The sequence below is a fragment of the Bubalus kerabau genome, chromosome 3 (assembly GCF_029407905.1).
Source record: "Bubalus kerabau isolate K-KA32 ecotype Philippines breed swamp buffalo chromosome 3, PCC_UOA_SB_1v2, whole genome shotgun sequence".
NCBI lineage: Eukaryota > Metazoa > Chordata > Mammalia > Artiodactyla > Bovidae > Bubalus > Bubalus kerabau.
In genome coordinates this window covers 139869323-139893967 of record NC_073626.1, presented here as the reverse complement: position 1 = coordinate 139893967, position 24645 = coordinate 139869323, and the positions used below count along the sequence as shown (strand labels likewise).

Below are 24645 nucleotides of genomic sequence, written 5' to 3'. Positions count from 1 at the left end.
CAATAAAGCAGAAATAGATGTTTTTCTGGAACTCGCTTGCTTTTTCCATGATCCAGCAGATGTTGGCAATTTGATCTCTGGTTCCTCTGCCTTTTCTAAAACCAGCTCGAACATCTGGAAGTTCCGGGTTGACGTATTGCTGAAGCCTGGCTTGGAGAATTTTGAGCATTACTTTACTAGCGTGTGAGATGAGTGCAATTGTGTGGTAGTTTGAGCATTCTTTGGCATTGCCTTTCTTTGGGATTGGAATGAAAACTGACTTTTTCCAGTCTGGTGCCCACTGCTGAGTTTTCCAAATTTGCTGGCATATTGAGTGCAGCACTTTCACAGCATCATCTTCCAGGATTTGAAATAGCTCAACTGCAATTCCATCACCTCCACTAGCTTTGTTCGTAGTGATGCTTTCTAAGGCCCACTTGACTTCACATTCCAGGATGTAAGGCTCTAGATGAGTGATCACACCATCATGATTATCTTGGTCGTGAAGATTTTTTTTGTACAGTTCTTCTGTGTATTCTTGCCACCTCTTCTTAATATCTTCTGCTTCTGTTATGTCCATACCATTTCTGTCCTTTATCGAGCCCATCTTTGCATGAAATGTTCCCTTTGTATCTCTAATTTTCTTGAAGAGATCTCTAGTCTTTCCCATTCTGTTGTTTTCCTCTCTTTCTTTGCATTGATCGCTGAGGAAGGCTTTCTTATCTCTCCTTGCTATTCTTTGCTATGCTAAGTCACTTCAGTCGTTTCCGACTCTGTGCGACCCCATAGACGGCAGCCCACCAGGCTTGCCCGTCCCTGGGATTCTCCAGGCAAGAACACTGCAGTGGGCTGCCATTTCCTTCTCCAATACATGAAAGTGAAAAGTGAAAGTGAAGTCACTCAGTCGTGTCCAACTCTTAGCGACCCCATGGATTGCAGCCTAACAGGCTCCTCCGTCCATGGGATTTTCCAAGCAAGAGTACTGGAGTGGGTGCTATTCTTTAGAACTCTGCATTCAGATGCTTATATCTTTCCTTTTCTCCTTTTCTCCTTTGCTTTTCGCTTCTCTTCTTTTCACAGCTATTTTTAAGGCCTCCTCAGACAGCCATTTTGCTTTTTTGCATTTCTTTTCCATGGGGATGGTCTTGATACCTGTCTCCTGTACAATATCACGAACCTCCATCCATAGTTCATCAGGCACTCTCTCTATCAGATCTAGTCCCTTAAATCTATTTCTCACTTCCACTGTATAATCATAAGGGATTTGATTTAGGTCATACCTGAATGGTCTAGTGGTTTTCCTGACTTTCTTCAATTTAAGTCTGAATTTGTCAATAAGGAGTTCATGATCTGAGCCACAGTCAGCTCCTAGTCTTGTTTTTGCTGACTGTATAGAGCTTCTCCATCTTTGGCTGCAAAGAATATAATCAGTCTGATTTCCATGTCAACCATCTGGTGATGTCCATGTGTAGAGTCTTCTCTTGTGTTGTTGCAAGAGGGTGTTTGCTATGACCAGTGCATTTTCTTGGCAAAATTCTATTAGCCTTTGCCCTGCTTCATTCCGTATTCCAAGGCCAAATTTGCCTGTTACTCCAGGTGTTTCGTGACTTCCTACTTTTGCATTCCAGTCCCCTATAATGAAAAGGACATCTTTTTTGGGTGTTAGTTCTAAAAGGTCTTGTAGGTCTTCATAGAACCATTCAACTTCAGCTTCTTCAGCATTACTGGTTGGGGTATAGACTTGGATTACTGTGATATTGAATGGTTTGCCTTGGAAATGAACAGAGATCATTCTGTCATTTTTGAGATTGCATCCAAGTACTGCATTTTGGACTCTCTTGTTGACCATGATGGCTACTCCATTTCTTCTAAGGGATTCCTTCTCACAGTTGTAGATATAATGGTCATCTGAGTTAAATTCACCCATTCCAGTCCGTTTTAGTTTGCTGATTCCTAGAATGTCGACGTTCACTCTTGCCATCTCCTGTTTGACCACTTCCAATTTGCCTTGATTCATGGACCTGACATTCCAGGTTCCTGTGCAATATTGCTCTTTACAGCATCGGACCTTGCTTCTATCACCAGTCACATCCATAACTGGGTATTGTTTTTGCTTTGACTCCATCCCTTCATTCTTTCTGGAGTTATTTCTCCACTGATGTCCAGTAGCATATTGGGCACCTACCGACCTGGGGATTTCCTCTTTCAGTATCCTGTCATTTTGCCTTTTCATACTGTTCATGGGGTTCTGAAGGCAAGAATACTGAAGTGGTTTGCCATTCCCTTTTCCAGTGGACCACATTCTGTCAGACCTCTCCACCATGACTCACCCGTCTTGGGTGGCCCCACATGGCATGGCTTAATTTCATTGAGTTAGACAAGGCTGTGGTTTGTATGATTGGATTGGCTAGTTTTCTGTGAGTATGGTTTGTGTGTCTGCCCTCTGATGCCCTCTCGCAACACCTACCGTCTTACTTGGGTTTCTCTTACCTTGGACATGGGGTGTCTCTTCATGGCTGCTCCAGCAATGTGCAGCCGCTGCTCCTTACCTTGGATGAGGGGTATATCCTCACCACCGCCCCTCCTGACCTTGAATGTGGAGTAGCTCCTCTCAGCCCTCATGCACCCGCGCAGCCACCACTCCTTGGACGTAGGGGCATACTCTACCGGAGTGCTAGATTTCTCTCCCTAAGTGAAAGGAAAGAAAGCTGTTGTGGCATAAGCCATGTTGCTTGCACAGTTTAGACACAGTAGACAGATTTATCATTTTGGGGAATGTTGGAAATTTACTTGAAATCCAAGTTCCAAAATGCCAACCAAATACGGGAAAACTGCTTGGAAATGCAAAGCACAATAAAATAATTACATGAACAAACAAAAGTACCTGTTAAAGTTGCTATAGTTGGCAGCACTTAAAATTGGTAATTAGTATTTTTAAAAAACTCCATAGCTTAAAAGTTACATAGCTACAAGTTAATCTTTGTAGCTAAAGTTAATACATTAACTATGTATTAATCTACATGGTTAATCTTTGTTAATTAACTTTTAGCAGTTTTATTTACGAGGGCACAATAGATTTAATAAATTGGAATTCAGTAGACAATCCTAGATTTAATTAATAAAATGTAATTATGCACTTGATTTACTCTTTGGATAGTGTCCTGATACTGTTACAACTTTAATTTTAAAATATTAACATACCTTTCTTATGTAGAAGTCTATTTTGCATTCTTGAGAGAAAAAATAGAAGAATTGGATCATGGTATCCATTCAGAGAATGTTTTAATGCTTGATTACATTTTTGTTTTCACCTATTTATAAGAAGTAAATTATGTGGTATTCAATTTAAGAATAGATGAGTTCAGAAATACCATGTTGGGAAAAATAAAGATCCCAAACAAAAAGAAACACAATTAGCTGCACAGCTCTGAGAATTTAATAATAAATCAACTTTTGGGGCTTCCTTGGTGGTTCAGTGTTTAAGAATTTGCCTGCCAATGCAGGAGATATGTGTTTGATCCCTAATCTGGTAAGATCCTACATGCCTCAGAGCAGCTAAACCTCTGTACTACAACTGTTGAGCCCTCAGGCCACAACTATTGAAGCCCAAACGCCCTAGAACTTGTAGCTGCACAAGAGAAGCCACCACAATAAGTCCACGCAGCACAACTAGAGAAAAGCCCGTGCAGCAGTGAAAAGGTCAACTATACTTCAAACCATTTATTGATATAGTCTTTATGATATGTTCAGAGATAAGGCAGTCTTGTTATAGTATCTCTCTCCTGCCGTTCTTCAAGGCACTTTCCACATTCCTAACATTCACTTTACTTAGTATATCCTTAGATTATCAGTTTATATATAGAAGGATATTACTCAGGACTATAAAGTCAGGTGAAAGAAGTGTATGGGGCAAGGCATGTGGGCAGGGGCGTGAAGCATCATCTCTGAGTGTGCCACTCTTCCCAGTCCCATGTATTTACTGGCCCAGAAGCTCCCAACTTAATTTTCTTTGGAGGCCTCCTATCGTGTTTTGACTTTTTTAAAGTCTGATTTTTCATATTAACATCTTTATGTTTGAGCTCTTTCCTTTTTGGAATAATTTGTGATTTTAGAGTATGTAATTTCTGCCAATATCCCCCTTCTTAAACAGTCTTCCCTTTAAGAATTGGGTGTAAAAATTAAATAATATATATATCGAGTGTGTTTGTATATGCATAACATTAATCAATGAATGCATAAATCATGCTTAACCTTTGGGGAATGAGACATGAGGTAAGGCTTTTACTTTTCATTTTATATCTTTTGGGGGGCACTATTTTGAATAATTTATAATGTACATTGTTTTTTGGAATCAGAACTAAATTATTCATGATATTAGATTTGGTAGTGATTTATTGGATATGACACCAAATGCTCAAGCAACAGAAGAAAAAAAAAGGTAAACTGGACTTCATCAAAGTTGTTTGTGCATCAAAAGACTAAAGAAGACAAAAAAACTTCATCAAAGTTAAGTTTGTGCATCATCAGAGGGAAAGTCAACAGATAGTGAATTAGAAAAACTCAGTTTCCCCCCTATGTATTTCTTCTGTGTGTCTCCTTTGCTACTCACACAAAACAATTCACTTCTTGTCACCAAACATGTGGAGGTTTTTCCCACACCAAGTAATTCTCTGTCACACCAGCTGCATGTCTTACAGTTTAGCTCAGTTCTCACATTATCTACCTGGAGATAGTGTTGGATCCCACAGGTTAAGGGCTCAGTCCTTCAAGACTGCACCTACCCTACTTTGGATGCCAGTTACAAGCAGTAGGTTCCCAGGTTAAGCCACAACTTCTGTCCCATTTGGCTACAAATCAGGGGTTCCCATAACTCTCTACTCAGAATCGATTAATTTTTTTCAGAGGTTCATAGAACTCAGGGAAATGCAGTAACCAGTTTATTAAAGGCTATGATAAAGGATACAGATGAAGAGACACATAGAGTGAGGTCCCAGAGGGTCTCAAGCACAAGAGATTCTGTCCTCACAGAGCTGGTGTGTGCTACCTTCCTAGTCTGGATGTGTTTGCCAACCTGGAACTTCTCTGAATCTCATACTGTTGGAATTTTGTGGAGGTTTAGTCAAATAGGCATGATCAATTAACTCCACTTCCAGCCCCTCTGCCCTTTTTGAAGAAGTGAGAAGTTGGATGGCAGAAAATTTTAAGCTTCTAATTACGACTTGGTCTTTCTGGTGACCAGTCCCGATCTAGGACTGTTGTCTCCCTCACTCCTCACTACTGCTTTCAGATCATTATTTATTCACATTTTTGTGAAAGCCCAAGCTTCTTTGAGGCTCATATTCTTAGAGGATAATGTCATCCTCTATCTGGCTGCGTTATTGTTATTTCATGGAAGACATGTTTGCTTGTAGTGGATGATATAGGCTGCCCAGATTCCTTTCTCTCTCCCTTCATAACTAGAGCTGTGGGGAGTTCTTTTGGTGACAGCTCTATGGGTATTGTTTGTAGTTAAAAGAGAGCTGCATCTTCCAAGGTCATGCCCTTTGCTTGGGGAAACTCACATCCAAAGTCATGTTGATTTGGGAGTATAAAGGCCCAACTCCTTGCCCCAATTTAGAACAACTCTAAAAGGCCATCCTATCTCCAGAGTTCCCCATATAATTGAGGTCTTTGTTTGCAACTGGGTCGTAGTTCAGCTCCTCCTGCCCAGTTCTGATTCCTTCTTCCAATTTCCATCTCAGCGCCTGCTTCATAGGGAGCCCAACCTGTGATCCAAGAAAGCAGACTCTAAAATGGGATTTTTCAGATCTGGATCACCTGCAGTCTGGCTGGTAATGAGGACCCTCTCACTGGTGACTAATAGCTCCTGTTGAGATATTGGGAGACAGACACTGAAAGGCTGAGGTTAGTCACTAAGAAAAGGTTAAGTGTTAAGGCTGGAGGGTATCATTTTTTGGTAGTATATAAAGAGAGTGTCATTGTCTCTGTCTCCAGCCAGAGAGCCAAAAAGGCTGATGTCAGGTCCAGGACTAAATAAGAATAGCAGAGCTCTAAAAGTAGACAAAACACTCAGTCTCAACATGTATTTTATACAAGGTGAGGACCCTAATTGGAAAGGATTTCAGTCCTAAGAAACTGAACCAGGACGTCTGGGTCAGTGCACTCAGGAGACTTGAAATCCTAGATTCCCCTGAATCCTCTGGGCCTATGGAAGCGGTCTAATCCTGTGAAAAAGCTAGTGCTCCCTCGTTGCTTGAGGAAGATACAAAAACTGTTGACTTATTATAAGTCAGGCGCTACCCTCAGAAACTTTACTTCCTAGACAACACACCAATAACTGGGTTAAGTCATATATCACCTGACCAAGGAAATGCTGAGCCTGCTATGGGAGGAAAGGGACACCTCAAAGAATCAAAGGACCTAGCCAGTATATACCACCAGGAGGTGGAAGATGACATAAAGAACTAAATTCTGAGGGGCCTTAGATCAAGGGGTAGGGCTGGGTAGCAGAATGTAATGGATAGGGAGGATTTACCGCAGATCGTGACTGCAGCCATGAAATTAAAAGATGCTCGCTCCTTGGAAGAAAAGCTATGACCAACCTAGACAGCATATTAAAAAGCAGAGATATTACTTTGCAACAAAGGTCCATCTAGTCAAAGCTATGGTTTTTCCAGTAGTCATATATGGATGTGAGAGTTGGACTATAAAGAAAGCTGAGTGCCAAAGAATTGATGCTTTTAAACTGTGGTGTTGGAGAAGACTCTTGAGAGTCCCTTGGACTGCAAGGAGATCCAACCAGTCCATCCTAAAGGAAATCAGTCCTGAATATTCATTGGAAGGGCTGATGCTGAAGCTGAAACTCCAATACTTTGGCCATCTGATGCGAAGAACTAACTCATTGGAAAAGACCCTGATGCTGGGAAAGACTGAAGGTGGGAGGAGAAGGGGACGACAGAGGATGAGATGGTTGGATGGCATCACCGACTTGATGGACATGAGTTTGAGCAAGCTCTGGGAGATGGTGACGGACAGGGAAGCCTGGCGTGCTGCAGTCCATGGGGTCACAGAGTTGGACATGATTGAGTGACTGAACTGAACTGATTGACATGGGAGTACTATCCCATAATATGGAATACCCCGACTAGGATCTGGGGAGGCAGTGCTAACATTCTACTAGGATGGCTCACATGAAGTGCTGTAGAAATGGCAGAACTACTGTGAAACATGGTGGAAGAAGGGATCGGAAGGCTCAGAGAAGTGAGTATGCTGGAGTAGGTATTCTACACTAAGCCCAGAAAACTGTGCTCCAGAAGAGGACTATGCTCCACAGGAAGGCTCAGAGGACACTCTTCACTAAAGCAATAAGGAATGTGAAAGGGGCACCAGCATCACTGGAAAGGACTGAGGTGAAGTGAGTGAGGTACTTGACTCAGGTTCAAAATGTAAGGGGGTGCCAAAAAGCTCAGTAACCAAGATAATATTTTAATGATATTTAAATATTAGTGCAAAAAATTCCAAGATGAACAAGATGTCAAAATTTTAAATAAAGACAGGATCGATATTACTGATTTTTCCTTTTGCCTCAGACCCCAGTATGGTTCAACACAGCCCTGTTACTCATGGTGACTGTCTCTTACAGGCCTTAGGTGATGGTAGCAGAAAAAGTTACATAGCTGACTTCCATGTGAGCAATGGCTATGATAGGATCCCAAAATAGAGGGCAAGTGGTGATGTTTAACCCTCAGAGGCAAGGTGGGTACAATTTTAGTTAGCATAAGGTTGAAATGGCTGCATGGGGGCTCCTGACCTGCGAAAAGATACAGAGACAGTTAATCCAACAGGCTGTCCTTAGAGGCAAGATTGATGGGCAGCCTACAAGGATGTTGCTTACTCTATACAACCAAGAGAAATCAAGGATGGATTTCTTCAGGAGGCTGAAGGCAGCTATTCCAGTAAATTTTTTTTTTAATTGATCCTTTAATAGTTTCTGTACATGAGCTAGCTTTCAGATGTAGAACTCTAATTTCAGACTATTTGATTGAAACAGATCCCCAGGAAGTAGGACCATGTGACATTATGGTAAATATGTGCTAAAGAATCCCCTAGTACTTCTTCAAAGACCCCTATCATTTGCTCTGGTAAGCGTACATTGGGGAAAGAGGAATAACCAAATGTTTTGAGTCCTATGGACACTACAAGTTGACATTGATACCCAAATTTTCATAATGGTCCCTGTTAAGAGTGGAAGTCTAGGGTCAAAAGTGGAGTCTGGGCCCAGATCTGGCTAATGGTGCCAAGTATCATTTCCCAGGTTCCCCAATGTTTAATTGGAATGAATATAGTTAAAGTTGGCTAAACCCTCATATTGGTTTCTTGGCCTGTGGCATAAGAACATAGTGGGGAAGGCTAATGAACACTCTGCCAAGATAGCAGATAAGAAACATTTTCATAGCCTAGGAAGTATGGCAGAGATTAGTGCCTTAAAGACCTGAAGAATGCAAAGATTGTGGTCCCCATCATGTCTAAACTGGAGTCTGGCCCTTCAAAAGGCTGCACAGACCCTGGAGGATGACAGTGAATTATCACACATTAAACCAAGGAATAGCCCCAGTTGCAGTTTGCTGTGCCAGATGTAGCTACAGGAGATTAACATGACCTCAAATACATAGTAAGCAGGTACTGATTTGAGGAAAAGAGTTGTTTTCCATTCCTAACAAGGATTTAAAACACTTTCTTGAGCTGCACAAGTGTATATATTTTGACTCCTGGATTGTGTTACTTCTTCCATAATATGGTCTCTCATAATAACTATCATAATACATATAGTCTTAAAGGACCCAGACAGCAGAAAGTCATATCAATTCATTATATGGATGGGCATTGTGTTAATTTTGTCAATCAGACTAAATGACCACAAAATGGTAGGTATATTAGAGGTTTTTGAAAAACATATATTCCAGAGGGTAGGTGACAAACCCAATGAAAATTAAGGTCTGCTTTGTTTATTATAGTGCAGGATTTCCCAGTGGTGGCACTGTTGACATGCTGGGTCAGAAAATTCTGTTGTGAGGAGCCTTCCGGTGGAACATAGGACTCTGAGCTCTAGACGCCAGTAATTGCTCACTTTAACTTGCTTTAGGTGTCCCAATCCAGTTCAGGGAGAAAGACACATAGAAAAAATTACAATACATAGTGGATTGAGTAGTTATAGATGTTTCTGGTATTTTAGGACCACAGCAATTTCAAAGCATGCCATCTATATCTCACTCCTTGGGTGAGATTTCCTGGGTGGAGTGACACTGGGTCAGTGTCAGGTGGAGAGGACCTTCTAGTAAAAGAGAATTAGGTTGTGACAACCAAAAATATCTCTAGACGTTGCAAAATAACCCTGGGAGACATAATCACTCCCAGTTGAGAACCACTGTTTTAGGGGTGTAGTGGCCTAGGGCATGCCTGGACACCCCCTCCAAAGTAAAGGACATGCTATTGCATCTTGTACCTTCCATCACTAGGAAAGAACACTGTGCCTCATAGGTTTCTTTGGGTGACATAAAAAACTGCCAGCTTTGTACTCTATAGCAACTGTTGTTAAAATTGCCAACATATCTAGGTTGACTCTGATACCTGCCTAAAACAGATTACCTGTCATTGACCTAATGACTGCTATCTGCTGAACATCCCTTACCCTATTTCACAAACCCTATTTCTCTGGTCCTGACATCCCACCTTGCTCTACCTTCTGCCAGTTTCTTAGTTCAACTAGTGAAAATAGCCATCCTAAACTGAATAATTAATGACAATGTTTCTTGCCCTTGTACGGTGCATCTGTCATTGAGAATTCAGTGGCAAAATGATGTGCCAGGTCTCTGTATTAGTTAGCAAGACAGTTCAGATTCCTTCATTCAGTATTAATTACCCATTCAACAATGTACTGTCAGGTACCATATCTCATACCACTCTTCCCCTGTTACTCCATTCACCAACCTGTTTTTGGAAACCCCACGTTTGCTCTCACCTTGGCACACTGGCATTTGCCACGTCTGGAATACCTCTTCCCCCATGTCCTCATTCCCTTATTTTCTGTAGGTATCTGTTCAGATGTCATTCTCCCAGACATCTTGCCTTTTCTGCCTATCCTGTCCTGCCACCCTGCCCACTCCCCTTACTTTGCCTTATTTTTTTTCAAAGCATTCGATAGTACCTGAAATTATACAAACACATACAGTTTGGGGTTTTGTGTTTTTTTTTTTTGGCTGTGCTGTGAGTCATGGAGGATCTTAGTTCTCCCACCAAGGACTGAATCTGCAGTAGAGGCATGGAAGCATGCAGTCTTAACCACTGGACCACCAGGGAAGTCCCCAAATACAGATTTTTAATCTCTTTCCCTCAAAGATTTCTGATCTCTGTGAGGACAGGATCTTATTCAACATTGTATTCCCAGCATCTAAAGTGATGTCTGGTATATGATAGGTCCTTATTGAATATTTATTGACAGTTTTTCAAATATTTTTTCAATAAATGGTGAAATTTACCTTTGTTTATTTTAATTAGAGTTCAACTGGATATACATACCAGTAGGAGATACATATTAAGACATTTATTGGAAGGAATTGGTTTACACAGATGTGGGAATCAACCAATAAACAAGTCCAGAATCTATCGGGCAGGCCATCAGTAAGGGCAAGCTGGAACTCTGGCACAGGCTGAAGTTGCCGTCCACAGGTGGAGTTTTCTTAGTGAAGTCTCAGTTCTGCTCTGAAGACCTTTCAACTGATTGAATTAAAACCCACCCAGATAATCTACGATAATCTACTTAAAGTCAGTTATATCACTTGAGCACATCCACAAGGCCTTCATAGTAACACCTAGATTAGTATTTGTATGAATAACTGGGACTGTAGCTTAGCCAAGTTGACACATTAGAAGACCATCGCAGCATTCTAGGCATCTGGATGCTTCTGAGACACAAACCGCTTAGCTACCTGGGACACCTACTTATGTGTGCTCTGAATCTAGATATTTTACCATTATGAATCAAAGACCGCTCTTGGTTGATGACTTTTAGTTAGAAAAAAAAAGCTAGTTAATGAATTCACACTAATATTAATATATGCTTTTCAGTTCTAGTTAGACCTGGTATAGCTGAAAGGAAGAGAGGTCACCCAAACTAAATGCAAGAAAAGTAGTATCTACAGAATGATTCTTTGGAAGCTTGGAGATGGATGTGGTTCTGGATTCAAGGTGGTGGTGGGGACTCAAGCAACAGGAATAGGTGATTCTTCAGACAAAGTGACAATTTCCACTGATTTTGTTAGTAGCAACTACTGCAAGTTAAAATTTCCAAGAGAAGGCATCTTGACTTAGCCAATAACTTCCTTTGTTTTTAGACAGAGTGTGCTGTATTCCAGGCCAGGTTCTAGGTAGCCAGGTACCTGTCTCTTCCAGAACAACCCAGTGTTGTTCACCTGAACAGAGAGTTTGGTCAGGTCAGTAGAAGCTAAAAGGGAAAGTCAGGCATGACAGACACATTGACCAACATATTCAGAACATCATCTTGGGGTTATCTGTTATTTAACTGAGTAATGCCCAAATTTTTAGGAATAAAGCTCTCTAGTTTTGGAAGTTTAGGCATAACTGAAAGGCAGATAAAAGTAGATTTTTTGCCTGGGGTACATAGAGTCTGATGTACCTTTGATTTAGGAGATTTCTGGAAAGCTCAACATTACACATCAGGATTGTGGTCACTTTGTCCTGTGACAGTCCCTTTACCTCCGAAAAGATGGGCTTGATAAATTGTCACTGCTTTTCAAGCAGCATGGAGCTTCAAGGCCTTTATAGCTTTATCTCCTATGGTAATTTGTGCAGTTATAACTAGCATTTAACATTCTGAAAAACTGTATCTTATTCTTTGTCTAAAAGGGCTTCCCTGACAGCTCAGTTGGTAAAGAATCTGCCTGCAATACAGGAGACCCCAGTTTGATTCCTGGGTCAGCAAGATCCACTGGAAAAGGGATAGGCTACCCACTTCAGTATTCTTGGGCTTCCCTGGTGGCTCAGCTGGTAAAGAATCCGCCTGCAATGTGGGAGACCTTGGTTTGATCCCTAGGGTTGGGAAGATCCCTTAGAGAAGGGAAAGACTACCCACTCCAGTATTCTGACCTAGAGAATTCATGGACTGTATAGTCCATGGAGTCACAAAGAGTCAGACACGACTGAGCAACTTTCACTTTTGTCTAGAAAAATCATGTATAATTGCTACTTTGCAATATATATATATTTTTAAGACTGATAAGGAATAGATTTTCCTTCTAATTGGATGTCATCACTCTCAATGATTTGTGTTATAAATAGGCAGGGAGGGGCAGAAAAGCCCTTCTGATTAAAAAAAATAATTTTATTTATTATTTTTGGCTGTTCCAAGTCTTTGCTGCACGTGTTTTTCTCTAGTTGTGGGGAGTGGGGGCTACTCTTTGTTGTGGTGCATGGGCTTCTCATTGCAGTGGTTTCTCTTGTGCATGGGCTCTAGGGCACTCGGGCTTCAGTAGTTGCAGCAAGTGGGCTCCGTAGTTGCAGCTCTGGGGCTCTGGAGCACAGGCTCAATAGTTGTGGTGCAGGGGCTTAGTTACTTTGTGGCATGTGGGATCTTCCCAGATCAGGGATTGAACCCGTGTCTCCTGCATTGGCAAGATTCTTTAGGACTGAGCCACGAGGGAAGCCCACCCCCCCCCCCCCCACCGTAACTTCTGACTTTTGAAATAAAAAATGTGTAGGAAATCCATTTTAACTAATATGTGATTAATATTTATTAATATTGGAAATGGAAAGGAAAGGGTGGCTTAGCTGGTGGCTAAGTGGTAAAGAATCCACCTGCCAATGCAGAAGATGCAGGTTCCATCCCTGGGTCTGGAAGATACCCTGGACAAGGGAATATCAACCCACTCCAGTATTCTTGCCTAGGATATCCCATGGACAGAGGAGCCTGGCAGGTTATAGTCCTTGGGGTTGCTAAAAAGTTGAACATGACTTAGCAACTAAACAACAAGTTATTTAAAAAAAAAAACTCTTTATTTCTTACTGTCTAAAAATTCAAGTTATTGTTTTATAAAAGACAATTCATTTTTAGAAGATTAGTAGAAGGGAGTATCCAATGATCTTTGACCAAGTCTCTCATATCTTACTTTCCAAAACATGCCCTTGCCCTACAAAAGTAACTTTTAATACCTAGGAACCTAGAGAAATATGCACATAATACAAAGTGGCCAGCAGGCACAACTTATATCTTGGGAAAGAGGACACGGGATGCCTACTTTACAAATGCTTTTCATTTTTTTCCTGCTTATAAAAATAAGACATGCTCATAGCAGAGTATCTGGAAAATACTAAGAATTATTAATATAAAGAACTGCTACTGCTACTGCTAAGTCGCTTCAGTCGTGTCTGACTCTGTGCGACCCCAGAGACGGCAGCCCACCAGGCTCCCCCGTCCTTGGGACTCTCCAGGCAAGAACACTGGAGTGGGTTGCCATTTCCTTCTCCAGTGCATGAAAGTGAAAAGTGAAAGTGAAATCGCTCAGTCGTGTCCACCTCTTAAAGAAAAAACCACTCAATTCTATCATTCACAAACATTTGCTCTTAACGTTTTGGTGAATTTCCTTTTCATATATTTTTTACATGACAGTGATTGTCTTGTATAAAGGAGTTTATCTTTTAAAAAATAATGAATCAAGAAATGCAACATCCTTGCTATTATTTTTGTCAACACGGGTGAATTGTTTTTGTTTATTGGTTTTTGATGGACATAATAACACCTTTAATTCCTTATTTCTCATTTATTCTTTTTTCTTTTACTTTAAAATATGCTATTTTGTATATATAAAAGAATATATGTAATCTATGTGTAGGTTATATGCCATTTAAGGAATATCTATGGACCCTCTGCCAATCCAAGAACTAGAATTTATAAACAATTGATTTAATAATCTACATGTTCTTCTCTTACCTCATCCCCTTTCTCCTCCAGCTATTGTTTAACCTAAATTAAACTGAAAACTTTAACCCATCAAATTGATTTTTTCATTGATGCTATTAAAATGTCACTTTGGGGGACCTCCCCAGTGGTCCAGTGGCTAAAATTCTGTGCCCCCAATGCAAGGGGCCCAGGTTCAATCCCTGGTCAGGGAACTAGAGCTCACACAGCACCCCCCCCCCAAAAAAAAACTACCTCACTTTTTTATTACGTAAGTTTCTACTAAGTATTTGTATTCTGAGTCTGTCACACAACAAGGTAAGTTGTTTTGTGATGTCTATAACTTGACCTTTACCTGCCTTCAGTTCAGTTCAGTTCAGCCGCTCAGTTGTGTCCGACTCGTTGCGACCCCAGGAATCGCAGTACGCCAGGCCTCCCTGTCCATCACCAACGTCTGGAGTTCACTCAGACTCACGTCCATCGCGTCAGTGATGCCATCCAGCCATCTCATCCTCTGTCATCCCCTTCTCCTCCTGTCCCCAATCCCTCCCAGCATCAGTGTCTTTTCCAATGAGTCATTTCTCTATTAAATTGTTGCGTTCTTCAGAGTCCAAAGCCAGTGTGACAAGGTTATGCTTGTACAGCTGATATTTAGGAGAAAAAAAAATTCCTGATTTAGGAATGACATTTAGGATTATCAGAAACATTTCATTAGTGTTAGTGCTGACAATCGGGACTTTTCTAAGAACTCAGAAAAGAGTGGCAGAGTTCCTGCTGTGTAATTTAATAACTGTGTGACCTTGTGCAATCTCATATATAACCCTGGCCTAGCTTTTTCCCGTCATTTCTTAAATGAGATTAGCAACAATTTATCCACTTTGTGGGAGTTATGGGATTACCAACAAGTTACCCTCTTTATGTGGATTTCAATAGCGATTGGGAACGTATATTGTAGACAAAACTCCTAATCAAATGCTAAGTAATTAGTTAAAAAGAAAACGACCTTGAATTCACAGGGATGAGACTGTTGTAACTGTTAACTAAGCACTACAACAGCTGAGACATGCTGAGGAAAGTTTTTGGCCTCAAACTCCGTCTGGTGAATTTGGAGAAAGGGGACTGAAGGTCTGAGGCTTCGTCCAGTCCTGAAACCGTAGTGTTTCTTTCAGCGACTGTTTTTAACTGCCCTGCTGGAATCCACTTTCCTCCACGGCGGAGTTACTCGTTATAGGGCGCTAAAGCTCACGTAGTCCTTGGGTTTACCACGGCAACCGTCTCCAAGAGCAATCCTGACTCCTCCCTCCACCCACAATGCACCTCTCTGTTCTATATAGGTGGCTGCTCTGTCACGTGTCACCGACCGAGCGCGCTCCCGCTTGGCGCTTGCGCGGAGAGCGGCCCCCAGCTATTTTTCTCCGTGGCAGCGGCGACGAGCGGAAGTTCTTGGGAGCGCCAGTTCCGTCTGTGTGTTCGAGTGGACAAAATGGCGAAGATCGCCAAGACTCACGAAGGTAAGCGGTTTTCCCCTTGTTACGTAGATTCTCCGCTGCCAACCTGCTAAGACTTTGTCTTCCTAGGTTTCTGCCTCTTCCTGTGGTTTCTTTTCTGGGGGTCCGAACTCGCGCTTCGGGCCCCGGGTTGTCTGCTCGGCGCCAGAGGCGCAGGCCACTGCCCCGCGTAATGGCGTCCTACTCGTACACCCCCGACAGGCGCTTTGTTCCGTGTTTGGGTGCTGCTACTTCAGCATTGCTTTTCTTCTCTGACTGGGGGCCTCGTTTAAACAGATCTCTAAGGATAATTCCTGGGTAAGGGAGCGGGGAAAAGGGCGTGGGAACAAAGTCTCTCTCACCTCTCGAAACTGTCGTTGGCATAGTTTGTGCAGGGGAGGGTCAGAAAAGCACTGAAATACGGCAGCCGCTTTCCGGGCGGCACTCAGTCGAGTTTAGTCAAACTGAGGCTCGTTACTCTAAGCTTGGTTAATTTGTATGTCTTCAGGCGTCTAAGATACATACCTTGGGTTTTTTTGGTGGTGGTTCGGAATGATTTGGAAATAAAATCTGGTAGTTTTCTCCTCCTTTGATTACTTTTAGTATAATAGGGGCCTTTTTTCTTTTGAGACTGATTTTTGATGGAACAGGGAAAGGCACATTAATAATGGCCAAAGCTTTTGAACAAGTTGGTCGTTTTGTGAAATACAGAGAATGCGAAATTAGGAAAATATTGGAAATAGGCTGTAGTCCCCCTTCAGGGAGTATTCAGAAATGACAGGAAGTAAGGGGCACTTTTGCGGAGAAGGCAGTGGCACCCCACTCCAGTACTGTATTAATGCTTGGTTCTTCTAAATTTGAATGGCATTTCAGCTTATGCTCAACACCTATTGATCAGTTGTTATCTGGTGATTGATATTACCTGATACTTAAGCAAAACTAAGCAAACCTAGACATTTCAGCTGCTGCCATTGTACATAAGTAATCTGTAACTCGGAGAAGGCAATGGCACCCCACTCCAGCACTCTTGCCTGGAAAATCCCATGGACGGAGGAGCCTGGTGGGCCGCAGTCCATGGGGTCGCTAAGAGTCGGACACGACTGAGCGACTTCACTTTCACTTTTCACTTTCATGCATTGGAGAAAGAAATGGCAACCCACTCCAGTGTTCTTGCCTGGAGAATCCCAGGGACGGGGGAGCCTGGTGTGCTGCCGTCTATGGGGTCTCACAGAGTCGGACACGACTGAAGCGACTTAGCAGCAGCAGCAGCAGCAGCAGGGTCACTTTTGAGAAAAGATGAGGAATGGGAAGTTGGAACTGCATTCCTTGATTTCTGACTTGAAATCTGAAGTTTTAATCAAACACTGTTTCGAAGAGTTACTTTTATTTCACACGTCGTTTTTTACTTTTATGTCACATGTCGTTTCTGGGTTCGTGGCTTGGTGTTAGTTTGTGGGAGGTAATAAAGACTAAGGTCATCAAGTTTTATAGCCTAGTGGGGAAACAGCTATCTATCTTCATTCTTTATGAGGCAATTGAATGCTTAAATATAAGCAGTGTATTTCGGGAACCTGGGTAACGGAGGCATTAATTTATGCTTAGGGCTATTTCATAGAGGAGGTGACGTATCCCTGGTCTAAAAGGATCAATGGGTTTTAAATTAGGGGAGGACATTTGAACCTGAGACGACGTCTTGTACCTAGGCAGTGACTCGTGAAAGATGTGTTTGGCTAGTTGTGGCAGGAAGAGAGAGTTCAAGGAGGAAAAAAGTAGATGCATCTGAAAAATGTTGGTTGGTGCTGTTAATGATTGTGTCACCCCTAGAAATTGAGTCCAGTTTTCTGCAACTTATGAAACAGACTGATGAAGTGGAAGTGACTTTTATATTTTTACTGTTCTTGTTAGGTATTTGGGATTGAAACACTGTTTTAATCCCAAAGTGTTTTGGGGGCACTTCTGTCTTTAGACTACTACTTTTGTAAAATAATTAGAAAAGATAAAGATGTTGGCTATTCTTGTTTATCTTGTAGATTATTCGCTTGGGGCATTTTGTGGCCTTGATTACTTTTTTGGTATCTTTATGATAAGATAACTTTTGGATAGGAAAATCAAAGTTATTATTAGTTCTCCCGTGTTTTAGAAGCACAGTTGAAAGTTTTGGTCTGTAGAAGATTGCAATTCATTTACTGGAATTGGTTTTATATGGGATTATATGAATTAGCTGAGAAGTATTTCAGGTGTGAACACTATCTGTATACAAAGACATTGTCCAGTCACTTACTGGAGTAAGTCACTTACTGGAGTAAGACAGTATGATGAATGTACAGTTTCTTGTTCCTTTCTCATGACATTTTCCTGGAGAATACTAGTCCTTCAGAGTCCACCTCTGTTTTTACTTCTTAAGCCATCTCCGATAAACTGGATCAGAATTACTTTCTTGGATTTTTGTTTGTGTGTTTGACTTGCGTGTACTGCTATTACAGCACTCCTAATCTTTATTACTTATAATATTTTACAGTGTTAAGGTTTTCTCTTCTACTTTACAGTTGTATACAGAAACTGTCCTTTGGTATCCACAGTTCCTGATGTGTGAATGCTGAATATTTTAATCAACACTTATTGAGAGATTATACTGAAAGTATTAAGACTATCACAGAAAGGGGGCACTTAAACACTGACATTTGAACAGTTTGGTAGGTTTGAGTACTTCTGTTAGGCTAAGATAAGTGGGAAGGACTTAAATTTTGGGAACTTCCTGAGCTTATATTTTGGGAACCTCCTGAGACATGTTAACATCAAATTAGGATATTTGGCTAGGCTTGACTTTGGCCTTCCAGTATCTCCAGGATGAAGCACCCTCTTCATTCCCTGAGGTAACGTTACCTCTGTGACTTAGGACTAAGTCATTGATTGTGGTAAAGGATGATCTAGAGGGAGTAAGGGTAACCTTTTAGGATGCTGAAGTAGTTGAGAGGAAGTCTTAAATTTGAATCTCACTGGAGCAGTCTTGGTTTTTTGGCTGTGCTGAGTGTCTTGCGGGATCGTAATTCCCTCACTTGGGAATTGAACTCAGGCCATGGCAGTGAAAGCACAAGTTCTAACTACTGGACCACCTGGGAACTCCCTGGACCAACTTTTAAAAGTATGTAATACTTGTTTTTGTCTTAAAGTTGTCCATCATGCTGCTTTTTTTATATAAAAATTAAAATCTTTTCATTCTAAATAATGCTTCTGGTAAGGACATTTCTTTGTTGTACCTGGTAATTTATTGTTAAAATATGGCTGCATCAGTACTTTGTAATTGAGTCTTGTGAGATAAATAATACTTTAGTATTCAAGCTGAAGTAAGTTATTGTTGTACCTTCCAATATAGTTTTTTTCCATAGGCTATTATTTCCCTTCATTGACCCAAACCAGTCTTTTTTTTTTTCCTCTTGTTGTCATATTCCTTTCAAATATTTGTTAGAATCAACCCTTAACAGCCTCTTTAACCAACCGGATTATTATTTTTTTATCCTGGGTCACTGTGGCTTATAAGCTTCCCAGTATTGAAATATAAAAAGAACTGGATTTATTAAAATCAAATGTAATCCCTTTTTGCATGTCATGTCAAGTGTATAAAGTTATTAATGTGGGTAATCTTGCCAGCCAGCAGTTCTTGAGATACTGCTGATTTTGGCCCGTGAGGGAACCACAGTGTTCTGTTTGGAAAGGAAAAAAGATGGATTATCCAAAAATTCCATGTATTGGCTTGTTTAGCCACCATCCCTTGAATGGATTTTCAGCTGCATCACAAGGCTGAAGAAGTTTTCTCCCTAATTCTTTGCTTGCAGAATGACTGGAATAATTATTTTATTTCTCTGCGTCTTCTGAGATTTTTACTTTCCTGTGTCCAGAATAGTTGTTATTTCGGTTTTGTAGACATGTAGTATGAATGTTGTTAAAAAGGAAAAAAGTTGTTTAAAGATTTCAAAATTAAAAAAAAAAAAAAAGATTTCAAAATTTTCCTTCCTGTAGAATTATGTAAGAATTTAATTGATACTAGTTAGGAATTAATCTTTTAGGAACTGTTGTTTGTAGTGTTCAGTAAAATAATTTACCACCATAGTTAGTTGTCCTACTAGGGTTTTGTTTAAGGAAAAGATTGAGAGTTGGTATACAGAATATACTTTCTGTTTTTCTGCATATTTTTTAGACGTCTCATATTTGAGAAATCCTTGTTTACCACTTGCTTCTGATTGGTAGTGATTAGATGTTACTTATGGATCAGACTAAAAGGTGTCAGTGAATGATTAACATCCAAAGGCTGTGTCTGGGAGAATTCCCTGAACAGTCTAGTGGTTAGGACTCCGAGCTTCCACTACAACGGCCACTGGTTCTATACCTGGCCAGGGAGCTAAGATCGCACAAGCCTTGCAGCACGCCCAAAGGCTGTGTCTCTGTAATGCAAAGTGATGAATTATAGAATGTTGCAAATTGTACAAATTAAAAATGAGGAATAAAAATGTATCGAGGAGGAAGTGCTGCAGGCTAGATTTAGCATTGTCTGAGGCATAGGAAAAAGGAAAGGCTCAGAAGGGGAAACCAGTAGGACAGAATTGGTGGGGAGCAGTTAAACAGTTGTATCAGATGTGACCAGTGATGGTTCATGTCAGAGTTTGATATTTAGGTCTTAGTTTAAAATACAAACAGTAGGTTAGATGTTTTTCATCTTCTAGAAGGTACAAGTTCCAGCAGTATTTTATATTTTGATATCAAATTCGATTCCCGGATGAAACATTTGATGTATTTATGTCTGGAAAATGTCTATAATTTTAAGTTTTAAATTATCACGATTTTTGGATTAGTAATAAACAATTTTTAAGTAAATGAAAAATGGAAATCTGCCTATTGAATGACTTGAGATTTCAAATGGGCCTCTTCATAAATTTGTTCATGAATTCATGCTGTTAATATAATCAACCTCTTGTCTCCTAGGGAAGGATTTGTTCTCTGATAGTTGAAAATCATCCTAGGATCAGTTTCCCTCCAAAAAGAGGAGAGTTTCAGTTGAATGATGACATTCTGTAGATCACTGGAGCATAGTTGGTTTTTAAAATATATATATCTTAACGTTTAGATTTCACGTTACCATCACTTGCAAGATGAGTAAAACTGGAAAAGAAGAAAAAATGACAAGAATTGAAACTTTTAAGGGTTAAGATAGTACATCAGATCAGATCAGATCAGTCACTCAGTCATATCCGACTCTTTTCGACACCATGAATCGCAGCACGCCAGGCCTCCCTGTCCATCACCATCTCCCAGAGTTCACTCAAACTCACGTCCATCAAGTCGGTGATGCCATCCAGCCATCTCATCCTCTGTTGTCCCCTTCTTCTCCTGCCCCCAATCCCTCACAGCATCAGAGTCTTTTCTAATGAGTCAACTCTTCATATGAGGTGGCCAAAGTACTGGAGATTCAGCTTTAGCACCAGTCCTTCCAAAGAACACTCAGGGCTGATCTCCTTTAGAATGGACTGGTTGGATCTCCTTGCAGTCCAAGGGATTCTCAAGAGTCTTCTCCAACACCACAGTTCAAAAGCATCAATTCTTCGGCGCTCAGCTTTCTTCACAGTGCAACTCTCACATCCATACATGACCACAGGGAAAACCATAGCCTTGACTAGACGGACCTTTGTTGGCAAAGTAATGTCTCTGCTTTTGAATATGCTATCTAGGTTGGTCATAACTTTCCTTCCAAGGAGTAAGTGTCTTTTAATTTCATGGCTGCAGTCACCATCTGCAGTGATTTTTGGAGCCCAAAAAAATAAAGTCTGACACTGTTTCCAGTGATGGGACCAGATGCCATGATCTTCATTTTCTGAATGTTGAGCTTTAAGCCAACTTTTTCAGTCTCCTCTTTCACTCTCATCAAGAGGCTTTTTAGTTCCTCTTCACTTCTGCCATAAGATAGTATACATCAGAGAACTTAAAAAAATTCTGTTTATGTACACCAGAGGATTCCATTTCAGAGAAGAGAGAGCTTTTATTTTCTGTTGCATGGGGCCAGAGGCTGTGTTTTCAAAGGGTTAGAAGAAATGAGAACCAAGAATGAGAAAAAAGGAGAAACTTTAAATTGCTTTTAAAACATTTTAACTTTTTATTGAAAATTGAAAACATATACAAAAATATAATAGTGAAATAAACCCCCATATTGTGCTTATCTAATCATGTGGCTTGAACAGTTGTAAAGGCAGAGCCACTTTTTCTTAATCTCTTCACTAGTCTTTTTCACCTTTCCTGTTATTTCAAAGCAAATCCCAGATAGATAATTTTATACATATATTTTTTTGGATAAATAGATAAATTTATTTTCTGATTATTAGACCTCTTTCTCAATCTTATTATGGCAAATATACATAAAATATGTAAATCCTAAGTTCTTTTTGGACTTGACTGGTGGCTCAGATAGTAAAGCGTCTGCCTACAATGCGGGAGAGCCGGGTTCAATCCCTGGGTTGGGAAGATCTCCTGGAGAAGGAAATGGCAACCCACTCCAGTATTCTTGCCTGGAAAATCCCATGGACAGAGAAGCCTGGTAGGCTACAGCCCGTGGGGTTGCAAAGAGTCAGACACGACTGAGCAACTTATGACTTACGACTTATTGCATTGGTTTCTACCAAACATCAAGAGTCAGCCATAGGTTTACCCATGTCCCCTCCCAGGTGAACATCCCTCTCACCCCCCTCCCCAGCCCACCCTCTAAGTTGTTACCCAGCCCTGAATTTCCTGAGTCATGTAGCAAATTCCCATTGGCTTCTATTTTATATATATCCATACATTTTTCAGTGTGTATCTCTAAAATATAAGGACTTAAAAAAATACCATTATTAAGAAAGGGGGAAAAAACCATTATTGGGAGTTCCCTGGTGGTCTAGTGGTTAGAATTCAGCTCTTCCACTGGGGTGGCCTAGGTTGAATCCTTCGTTGAGGAACAGAGATCCTGTATGCTGCATGGCACTGCCAAAAAAAAAAAATCTGTTATTAAACCTAAGTAATAAAATATTCATCAGTGTTTGATTTTGCTGATTGCCTTATAAACATTTTTTTACAATTCATTTGAATTAAATTCCAAATAAATTTCATATATTGTAATCTAAAATCTGTATGTTCCTCCTTCATGTCTTTTTATTTTTTCTTGCAATTAACTGGTTGTAGTACCTTTGTCCTCCTGTACGGTTTCCCACAGTCTGGAGGGAAAGGAGAAAATGGCAATAAAAACACAACTCCCTGTTAGACACTCCCACCACTGCTGTGACAGTCAAAGTGTCAGGAGGCCCACAAGCAGGGAAAGCTCCAAGAAAATAAATGGCTTTTGGAAAGAGTATAGTTCTGAAATAATACTCCAGGTTTTGGTTAGACTAGCCAAGGCAAGGAAGTCAAATTCAAGTGCCCCTCCCACTCTAACTTCGCTAAAATCACTGTAATCTGTTGGACTCTTTTTGACCCTGTAGACTGGAGCCCTCCAGGCTCCTCTGTCCTTGGGATTCTCCAGGCAAGAATACTGGAGTGGGTTGCCATGCCCTTCTCCAGGGGATCTTCCTGATCCAGGAATCAAACAGTGATTGAACCCTTGTGTCTAGTCCATTGGCAGGCGAATTCTTTACCACTAGCGCCATACTGGCAATGAATATACTCAAAATTTTCTAATAAGCTTTGTTGCTGCCGGCAATTTTTTTTTTTTGACTCCTGCTGATAGACATACCTTAAAACGGAAATACAAACTTAAGAAAAACCCTGTTCTTGACAGGTTATCCTCTAGAATCATCCTTTAGTGAGGCTCTTGCAGGCTCTTTGGTAAATACAAGTCTAATACTTAACTAGTACTTTGATTCCCCCCCCCCCCCCCAGGTCTTTGTTTGTTTGTTTTTTAACCACTTCCAGAATATGCCAGCTCTGGGGATTTGAAGAATCATGCATCATTTTAATTTTAGGATTCCAAATCTACCATCAGGATAGGGAATTTCTACTTCTTTTTTCTTTTCTTAAAAATTTTTATTGGAGTGTAGTTGATTTTACTTTTATCTGTTTTTAAACTTTCAGCATTAATAACCAAGAGTGCTATCATAGAAGCCTCCTTCCCCCTTGATAGATTTTACTGAAGATAGGGGTAGGGTTAGGTAGAGAACAGAAGTGAGGTGCTTATGCAGATAATTTAGAAATCCATATTATTAGATGTTTATACCTCCTGATACCCTTTAATGCCATAAAACTGGGATTTTATAATTTCACGTATCCCAGCTTTTCTTCATTTTACTGTTCCCTTAATTTCTCTCCCGTATTGTATTGGTTAAAATTCTTCTGTTGTACAGAATAATTCATTTCTCCTCTGTTCTTAAACTTGCTCAAGTAAACCCACAAAAAGGGCTCCAAGTTTCTGATAAAATGAAGCATGTATTTGCTATAAGACTCAGCAATCCTACTCACAGGTTATTTACTCTGGGGGTATTAAAATCTGTGTTCACACAAAAACCTGTAGGCTAATGTTTACACAGCTTCGTTTGTATCTCTGCAAGCTGCAAACAACTTGAATGCCAGTCAAATAGAGAATGGATAAATACTCTGTGGTACGGTGGAATACAGCTTGGTAATAAAAAGGCATACACTATTGATACGCACAACATGAAGACTGGAATACTTAAACCTTTTGGTGGACTAAGAGTGCTAGCTCTTGGCAGTCACATACATGACCATTAGGAGGTCCCAATCTTTTGTCCAATCTCTAGCAGACAGTATCCATTTTTCTTTATTTTCACATCTGAATGTCTTGAATTATAGAGATTCTAAATTGGAAGGGGATTAGGTGGTAATAGAGGATTTGTTCACGTTGGTCATAATTGAACTAGAGCTAGATTAGCATAAACATTTCCTTCTTTGCCTCCTCACATCCTTTTTTTAATATTTTAGACCTCTGGTTATTCTTTTGGGTATGTTCCACCTCACTTTTTTTCATACTTGCTAAGAAGTTTGAGTGAACTCCGGGAGTTGGTGATGGACAGGGAGGCCTGGCGTGCTGCAGTTCATGGGGTCGCAAAGAGTTGGCCACGACTGAGCGACTGAACAGAACTGAAGAAGTCTTACATGTTAATAATTTGCTGTCTGAGATTATCTATTTGCTTATTTTTAGTCAGTTCCTATTTAAGAAAGTACAGGAGTACTTGTGTACCA

The 24645-nt window shown here is 40.6% G+C and overlaps 1 protein-coding gene across 3 annotated transcripts in view; it reads left to right on the top strand.

Annotated features, from left to right (window-relative positions):
- Positions 1 to 24645, top strand: part of SF3B1 (splicing factor 3b subunit 1) — a 59798-nt gene that overhangs the window by 7836 nt on the left and 27317 nt on the right. For all 3 annotated transcript variants that reach the window (XR_008712053.1, XM_055572999.1, XM_055573001.1), the window contains exon 2: positions 15283 to 15459. Coding sequence is in view for 2 of the 3 variants with exons in the window: in XM_055572999.1 (XP_055428974.1) it covers positions 15432 to 15459 (28 nt within the window). In the remaining variant the exon portion in view is untranslated. The remainder of the gene's footprint in view (positions 1 to 15282; positions 15460 to 24645) is intronic.